We start from the raw sequence: 8,158 nt of genomic DNA, 5'->3' as shown, positions 1-8,158 counted from the left end.
TTAGAAATAAAATAATAACAAGCCCCTCAACTGTCAAATCATCAAACATGGCAGGTCACCGAATGAACTGGGGTCGTGAAATACACTTTGTTAAAGTATCTGTGTTGCTGTCATCGTAGCAGGGAGAGTGAAATACGCTTTATTTTGGTTGCCGTACACCGCACGTGCTTGTACTCTACGCCGCTCGTTCGTTAATTTAGCTTTAAATCATACATAGAATGATGAAACCAGCGTTAAAAAAGAAATGTACGAGGTCTATTGCGTAGCTAGCATTCATTAGATTACAAATTTACGTTCCCTTTTACTTACAGTGCATCCAGTTCCTGCGCCGGAAAGTGATAGCGACTCACTGGAAGACGACGACGCCAGTGACGATGGTGGTGAGGAGTTTCTGTCCGACGAGGAATACCCCATGTCGGAAGAGGAGCTCGATGGTGCTGGTGACGTGCCGGACGATGTGGACCAATCGGGTGAACCCACCAAATGGGCTAAAGCTATGGCAAAGTTCCTGCGCAAAGCACCCGAAGCAAATATTCTCTCAAAAGCGGCCACGGACGAACAGAAGGAACGCAAAAAGCAAGAGGCCAAAGCGTACGAATTCGATGTGGTTAGTGCGGAGGGGACGATTAAAAAGGAGGCTGATTCGAAGAAAGGTGAGACAGAAGATAAACCGAACGATTTGAAACTGGCACAGGAGCTGCTGCGGCAGCGAGCGGTACTGAAAAAGCTACGGAAGAAAGACATTCTTGGCCTACGGGTGCGACCGTCGATTAACGATCACGAGCGGGAAAGAACGCTGCGCAAGGTGGCCACCAAGGGTACGGTGCAGCTGTTCAATGCCGTGCGCCAGCAGCAGAAAGAAGTGAACCGAAAGTTAGAAGAAGCCGGCAAATTGGAATACAAGCGTGAGAAGGTGCTCAAGAGCCTTAACAGGAAGGAGTTTTTGGATGTGCTTATGAGTGGGCCACGAGCAAAGTCGGAGCTGGTCGATAATTTGGTCAAAAAGGAGGAGGACGAGGACGACATCAAGTCGGAGGTGGATTCCGAGGATGAGCCCAAATCAACGTGGGGTGCGCTGCGAGCTGATTACCTCACGGGGAAGAAATCGGGCTGGGATAAGGAGGATGACGCAGCGGAGGAAGGGAAGGGAATTCCCGACGATCTGGACGATGATATGGAATCGGGGTCGGAATAAAATGAGCGTCTCTCAAATAATAACGTAGTATTGCTGCTTTATTTTATATTAAGCTTGTATTCGCCACAGGGCTGTGGTATTTGCAACGGTGCCGTGGGGTAGATCGTAATCGGCAGACTCCAAATCATGGTCTCGATCGCAATGTCCGTCGGTGCGACCCATTCCAATTCCTCCTCGTTTTCGGTGCTTCGATCGAGTAGCATTTCGCTGCTCAACTCCTGGTTCGTGCTCGTCACAAACTGAAAGTGCAATCGCCAACTGACCTCCACCAGGTCCGTGCGGAAGGTGGGTGTTACGTGCAGCGGAATGGGTAGGATCACTTGCGTTTGCAGCATCCCCAGACAAACTTCGTGGTGTTTGCTGTAGTTCGTAACACGGGAAATGTTCTTGCTTCGCTCCGCCGGTTCGTTGGCCGCTTCGGTGGAGTTGTCAGCCGCAGCAGAAGCATCGGAACCGGCCAGCTCAGTCTTTGCACACGTAGGCGTGATCGGTGCGCTGTTCAGCTCAGTTTCTTCACACTGTAACGTTACCGACAGCTGGACACATTTGACCGTTCCGCAGCTGAAGTCGATCGTTGCCACAATGTCCTCGCCCAACTTGTACGCCGACTTGAACAGACAGAACCGACCCACTTTGCCCCATTTGTTGTTGATCATAAAGAAGTTGGGCCGGCGGCGTGCGGTCACACCCCGTAAATAGTGTAGCGCATACTCGATGCGGGAAGGTGGCCGTTTTTTCTCCAGAAACGGATTGTTCGGTGCCAAGTCTTCGTTCGATTCGTCGTTTAGTGTGATCGCTTCGTCTAGATCACTCTGGGGCAGCGGTAGCGGGAGCACACGAATCGGAATGTTAAGCGCTTGCACGGTAGATCCTAGCCGCTGGGTGGCCACCGTTATTTTGTAATAATACTTCACCCGAATCCCACGGTACGTCGGTGGCGTACTAAGTGGAACTGTTTCACGGTAAAGAACTGTCGGGAGAGTAAAAATGTTGGCATGCTAATAGTGATTGGCAAACAATTGAAACTACAAAATCACACTCACATTGTTTTGCTTCGCCGGGGGAAAGTCTAAGGTCGCAGAACAGAATCTTCGGTTCGGTTGAGTGTAGCACCTCACCCTTGAGTTGATTGCTCGCGTTCAACGAAGTACTGCCACCAACGTTCCGGTTCGACACGGCCTCATTGTTTGTTGATTTCTCATTGAAAGAAGCGTTGCAGTAGCAGTGCAGTTGTACCGTTGCCCACGCGAGATTTTCCAAAATATCGCTAGCAAACAAAAAAGCAAATTCTGTTCATCCGCTTACCTTCTGCGGGAAGATCCTTTCCGCTTACCTATTGCTCTGGGAAATCTTGTGCTCCGGCAGAGATGGATGGATGAAATCGATTAAACACTCAACGACCTCACCACACATGAACACCGCACTTTGATCTCGTAGCAATTTTGCATTAATTTCTATCATGTTTCTTTAAGTAATTGTTCGGCGGCTTTGTTGCTGCTGCTGCTACGTGTAGATACTTCTTCTTCTTCTTTTTGTCGAGGTATTACCACGGTACCACATAGGAATCCAAACTTAGGCTTTCCTTAGTTACTCCGTGGTTGAGGCTTATTACCACTACCCCTAGTGATTTATGGACCGGCTGCTGAGGCCATATGTCCTGATGTTCTATGGTTGTTACAATTGTTCTGTTCTGTTTTTCCGTCTCTCGGTTGTGGGAAGGTTCGTGTTTTGCTTTATGACGTTCTTGTGTGCGTGACTGTTCTTTGCATTTATATCACAGGATTGAGCGGTTGTGATTTCGATTTATGTTTCATGTAGCTATGTAATTCAGAACTTTATCCTATTGTCTTTTATGAATTTGATTATTTTAATCAATCCTAATGAGTCTTTTCTTTTCCATGTTTTTTTGAACGCTACTTCGTTGATGTGGGTTGTTTTTCTTCGTTCTAAGGCATATCTTTCGCAATGGAAGACCCTATGCTTGGCCGTGTCCGGCACATTACATGTACCGCATAGGCCGTTGTCCACTACCCTCATTTTGTGTAACCAGTAGTTACTGTGATCGTGTCCCGATATTAATCTGTTGATCATTTTTATGCCATGAGCTGGTAGTTTTAGTCGGTGATGCCACATTCTTTTCTCCATTCGAGTTTGATACTCCGCAAAAGTTTTGCCTTTGTGCTGGCTTATTTCTTTATACCACGTGTTAGCTTCCTCCTTTGCCTTGTTTTCGAAAATTGTTAGCGCGTCTTTGAGCGGTATTTTATTGTTTATGGTGTTGTTGCTTGTAATCCCTTCCTTAGCAAGCCTGTCCGCTACCTCGTTTCCCTCAATACCAACGTGGCTGGGGATCCACTGTATTCTGAGGTTCACTTTTATGCCATTGTTCAAGATTTCCGACACTATATCGTCCGTGTAAAATTCCTCCAAGGCTCCTTTGATAATGAGGCATGCCGCGCGACTATCAGTGAAAATAATTGGGCCATCTAATCGTTCCTTGATCACAAAGTCTAGAGCAAGTTTTATAGCGTACAGTTCTGTTGAGCATATGGACATAGGATTTTTCAGTCTATAGGATTGGTTTAGTAGTACTTGGCTGCCACTGATGATGTATATTCCTATACCGCAGTTTTCGTCTATCTTACTCCCATCTGTGTAGACTTGTATGGATGTGGGGGTGGTAATTGTGGTGTTAATCAAGTCAAGACTTAGCTGACGTGCTGTTGTGGGGTTATAGCGTTGTTTGCAGTTTTCTAAACCGGGTATTGAGGTGGATATCTTTATGGTACTACTACTTTGGATAGTATTATTGAATTGGTATGTGACTATGGATTGTAGAGTTTCATTGAAGTTTAGGTAGTTTTTTTCTATTTCTGATAGTCTGACGGTTCGACGATGATTTAGCTTGGAAAATAGGGCTTTGTTAGGTGCGGAATATGCTATTGTTTTTGCTATTTGTTTGCATACGAGATATTTGGCTCGAATGTGGAAAGGTCTTTCTGCTGCTATGGCATGGAGCGTGTTGAGCGGCGTTGATCTAGTGCATCCGGTTATTCTTCTTAAGGATTGATTTAATGTGATGTTAACCCTGCGAAGTTTGTTCTTGTTTGCATTGAGGCTAAATCCTATCCCATATTCTATAGTACCTCGTACTATGGCTCGATGTACTTGCATGGCCTTTTCTGGGTTGACGTGGTTAGAATTGTTGCAAATAGTTTTAATCGGGTTTAGTCTGTTTGTTGTTTTGGCGATTTGATTGTCAAGATGCTTGTTGAATTTTAATTTGTCGTCAATCGTTAAGCCCAGGAATTTGTGTTCTTTCGTTTGCTCTATCACTTCGCCATCTACATTTACTCTGATACTGAACTTGCTGTTAGGGAAGGTCATTACTTTTGATTTGGCACTGTTGATTTCTAGATTGAGCTGGCTGAGGCGCTCTTTTAGCCATGTGATGCTTCTTTGCAACGCTGTTTCAACTGCTTTTGGTGTTATTCCGGTTTCAATAATTGCAAAGTCATCCGCATACTGCAATAATCTGATCTTACTGTTGTTTAGTTCATGGCAGCTGCTCGTGTAGATGTTAAAGAGAGTTGGTGAAAGCACATCACCTTGTGGAAGACCGTTACTAACAATCCGTTTGATTGTTTCTTTTCCCACTGTTACTTCTAGGCTTCTGTTATTCAGAAAACTTGCAACCCATGCAATATCCTCTTCAGATATCATGTCAAGTCTGAGAATTTCAAGAAGTTCCTGGGTGAGTACGCTGTTGTAAGCGTTTTTAACATCTATAAAGACTACTCCCGTGTATTTTCTTTTTGCATTGTTGTGAAGAATTTTATGAACCAGGAGGTTTACAACAGTCATCGTGGATCTATGTCTTCGGAAGCCAAATGTGGTTTCCGGAAGGATATTAAATTGCTCCAGGTGCTGTGTTATATTTTGCAGGACTGCTGAATTGACTATTTTAACCAATGTACACAGAAGTGCTATAGGCCTATAATTTTCTACACAGTTTGTGTCTTTTCCAATTTTGCCAATTGCTACTATCTTGATTTTTTTCAGTTTTTTCGGTACCCTTCCATTTTGGTACATGTTATTCAGTTCTTTGATCAGTACCAGAACCACTTCATCATTCAGCAATTTCAGGGCTTTGTATGATATACCATCAGTACCAGGTGTTGTGTTTTTTTTATTGGCTAATATTTTTTTCCATTTCTCCAAATTCAAGATTTCGATGTCTGAAATGAATTGTGGAGCGTACTGCCATCTTGGCCTTTTCGGGCTGCTGAAGTTTAACTTTAGGAATTTTTTCGCATTTTCCGTACTTTCGGCTATTATATTAATGCCGTTATTGTTGATTGGTTTTCCATGACATTTGTTCACAAGGTCCCACAGTTCTTTGCTAGTGCTGTCCGAGTTGACCTTATCTAACCATTTTTCAAAGTTTTTCTTCTTCTCCACTTTTTTTAGGAACTTGAATTTAGCTAGGTCCTTTTTGGATTGAATCAAGTTTTCTATACTACGGTTGCGATTAAAATTTCTTCGAGCTTCGTTCTTTTTTTCCCAAGCCCTTTGGAGCTCTTTACTCCACCAGCTTTTTGGTGTGTATTCAATGGATTTGGTGTTTTGTTTCATGATTTTCTGGAGGGTATTTTTAAGGCTATCTATGGTGGTATTTTCGGTACTACTTATATCACAGATTTGTTGTTCTACTCTTACCATATTTATCACAGATCTTGTTTGTACTTTGGTAGGCTTTTTTAAGGCTATGTGAATTATTCTGTGTCCGCTGTTGCCAATGTGTTGGTTTGTGACCTTACGTTCGACATCTAGAACCATATTAGGTGTAACGATGGTTAGGTCAATGGCAGTATTTTTTTTATTTACATCAGGGTTTATAAAGGTATGTTCCTTACTATGCACCAGTACCAAATCGCTGCTATTAACTTCTTCCAGCGTGATTCTTCCCCTCATGTCACAGAAGTGGTTGCCCCACGCTGTGTGATGGGCGTTGAAATCACCCGTTATTATGGCTTTTGTGTTGTTGACCGTACGAAGTAGCAGCTTGAAATATTTGGCGAATATGTGTTTAGGTGTGGTGGGTTTCACATAGGTGCTGATTACCATTATATTCAGCCCTTTTAGTTTGATACCAGTAGATTGCATGTGTTCGTTCTTAGGGTGTACCTGTACGCTTTCTACTCGATATTTTTTATGTACAAAGATGCTACAACCACCATAGCCATCTTCTCTGTTTTGGTAAAAATGATTGTAATTATTTATTCTTGTTTTGCTTGCAGTGTGATCCACTAGCCAAGTTTCTTGCAGGCAGATCACATCAATGTTTTCGTTGCTTAAGATGTGCTTCAGCTCGTCTATGTTGTTTAGTAGTCCTTGTATGTTTGTTTGTGTTACTTTGATGTTGGTTTGTGCAGCCATTTTAATAGTAGAGTGTATCTTATACTATTTCTCTGAATCGTTTGGCTGCATACTCCTTTCTTTGTTCTTTTGTCATTGCTTTGAATGGTATATTTTCTTCATTATTTTGTGTGTTATTAATGTTATTCATAACTCCTGAGTTGGTCGAGGGGGCTATGTTTGTGGATGAGATGTTATCTTCGTCATCTGATGTGTTGATGATGATCGTTTTCGTCATGGGTGGTGTATTAATTGTTTCCTTTTCTGTGTTGTTTTTTTCTGTACTTTCTGTGCTATTTTTAGTTTTTGTATTATTATTTTCTGTTATTTTATTATTATTTTCATTATTGTTTGCTGTAATTTCTTTGTTTTCTTCGTTGTTGTGATCATTAGGTGCGGTTTGGGTGTTTTTCTTATTGGCTGTGTATGTGGCGTAGTCTACGGTGGTATACTTCCTAGGGATGACAGGAGCAATGTTCCTGCGGATGACTCTTGCTTCGCGCATTGTTACTCTCTTTTCTACCTGTATTTTCTTGATTTCACACTCATCCTTATATATGGGGCATTCTTTGTCAAGCGTGCCATGAGCATCTCCACACTCTGCGCACTTTGCTAGGTTTTCACACTTTTCGTGGAATGGTTGGCTACATTTCGCACATTTTTTCTCTCTATAGCAGACTTTTTTTGTGTGCCCAATGCGCATACAATTCATACAACGAGTGGGTTTGGGAATGTATAATTCCACTCTTTCAGTAAAGTATCCGATATCGATCTTCCTGGGCAACACTGTGCTGTTGAAGGTGAGTATTGCCGACCTTGTATTTACTATTTTACCAACAGCATTTTTCCTCTTCATAATTTCCACCTTGGTAACTTTCTGGTCCTTTAAACCATCCAGGAGTTCTTCCTCGGTTAGAAACAAACATGCATCACACCTAACAATGCCCTTTGTGAGGTTAAGCGATTCGTGCTCGTATACTTTTACGTTCAACGTGCCGCCCGGGTGATTGAGGTTAAGTTTTGACAGCTTTCTGGCGTCGCTTCTGTTCTTCATCTTCATGAGGATTTTGCCATCCCTCAGCAGCGTCGTTTGTACCGGTTTGCCATTAATGGCAGTCTCGACTGACTTTCGGAATAGAAACGGGTTAAATGTTGCTAACGTTTTCCCCTCTGTGATACTCTCTACCACCATAAATATTTCTTCGTTGTCACACATTTCTTCCAATGCTACTTTCTCCCCTCTCATCTTCCTTTTCCTCTTCCCCATCACTCTATGATCCTCCCCGAGGATCTCATAATATGACCCGGGGGAGCCTCCCCCAGGGTCCACCACCCCCATCCTTAATTACTTATCCTATCCGTATGTCCTTAGCTCGTTTGTCCAAAATCAAGGCGGTTGCTTTTAAATCAATAGCTTTTTGCTTTTTTGTGAATTTAAGGAACTGTCACTTCAGAACGTGCGGGCCACTTGTTCACTTGTCAGAGGTTCACAGTCGAATCTTGACGTGTAGATACTAAAAACCAAAACAAACAGCAATCAGCTGT

The 8,158-nt window shown here is 43.0% G+C and overlaps 2 protein-coding genes across 2 annotated transcripts; one reads left to right on the top strand and one right to left on the bottom strand.

Moving 5' to 3' along the window:
- The first annotated feature begins 88 nt into the window (after nucleotides 1-88).
- LOC118506836 (RRP15-like protein) lies at nucleotides 89-1,218 on the top strand. Its single transcript, XM_036044548.1, has 2 exons — nucleotides 89-246; nucleotides 312-1,218. The coding sequence occupies exons 1-2, from the start codon at nucleotides 219-221 to the stop codon at nucleotides 1,193-1,195; spliced, it is 912 nt and encodes a 303-aa protein (XP_035900441.1). The 5' UTR covers nucleotides 89-218; the 3' UTR covers nucleotides 1,196-1,218.
- LOC118506831 (RAB6A-GEF complex partner protein 2) lies at nucleotides 1,216-2,953 on the bottom strand. Its single transcript, XM_036044543.1, has 3 exons — nucleotides 2,529-2,953; nucleotides 2,239-2,462; nucleotides 1,216-2,165 (listed from the first exon to the last, which is right to left on the bottom strand). Exons 1-3 carry the CDS (start codon nucleotides 2,654-2,656, stop codon nucleotides 1,234-1,236), a joined length of 1,284 nt encoding a protein of 427 aa, XP_035900436.1. The 5' UTR covers nucleotides 2,657-2,953; the 3' UTR covers nucleotides 1,216-1,233.
- Between the last annotated feature and the right edge of the window lie 5,205 nt (nucleotides 2,954-8,158).

This window comes from Anopheles stephensi, chromosome 2 (assembly GCF_013141755.1).
Source record: "Anopheles stephensi strain Indian chromosome 2, UCI_ANSTEP_V1.0, whole genome shotgun sequence".
NCBI classification, from domain to species: Eukaryota; Metazoa; Arthropoda; class Insecta; order Diptera; family Culicidae; genus Anopheles; species Anopheles stephensi.
Note: the sequence above shows the minus strand (reverse complement) of the source record. Positions and strands in the feature narration are given on the sequence as shown.

Coding starts and splice junctions, on each gene's coding strand:
- LOC118506836 (XM_036044548.1), top strand. CDS start 219: ATGATGAAACCAGCGTTAAAAAAGAAAT. Junction 247..311: donor ACCAGCGTTAAAAAAGAAAT/GTACGAGGTCTA, acceptor TTTTACTTACAG/TGCATCCAGTTCCTGCGCCG.
- LOC118506831 (XM_036044543.1), bottom strand. CDS start 2,656: ATGATAGAAATTAATGCAAAATTGCTACGAGATCAAAGTGCGGTGTTC. Junction 2,463..2,528: donor AAGATTTCCCAGAGCAATAG/GTAAGCGGAAAG, acceptor TTTGTTTGCTAG/CGATATTTTGGAAAATCTCG. Junction 2,166..2,238: donor CCCCGGCGAAGCAAAACAAT/GTGAGTGTGATT, acceptor CTCTCCCGACAG/TTCTTTACCGTGAAACAGTT.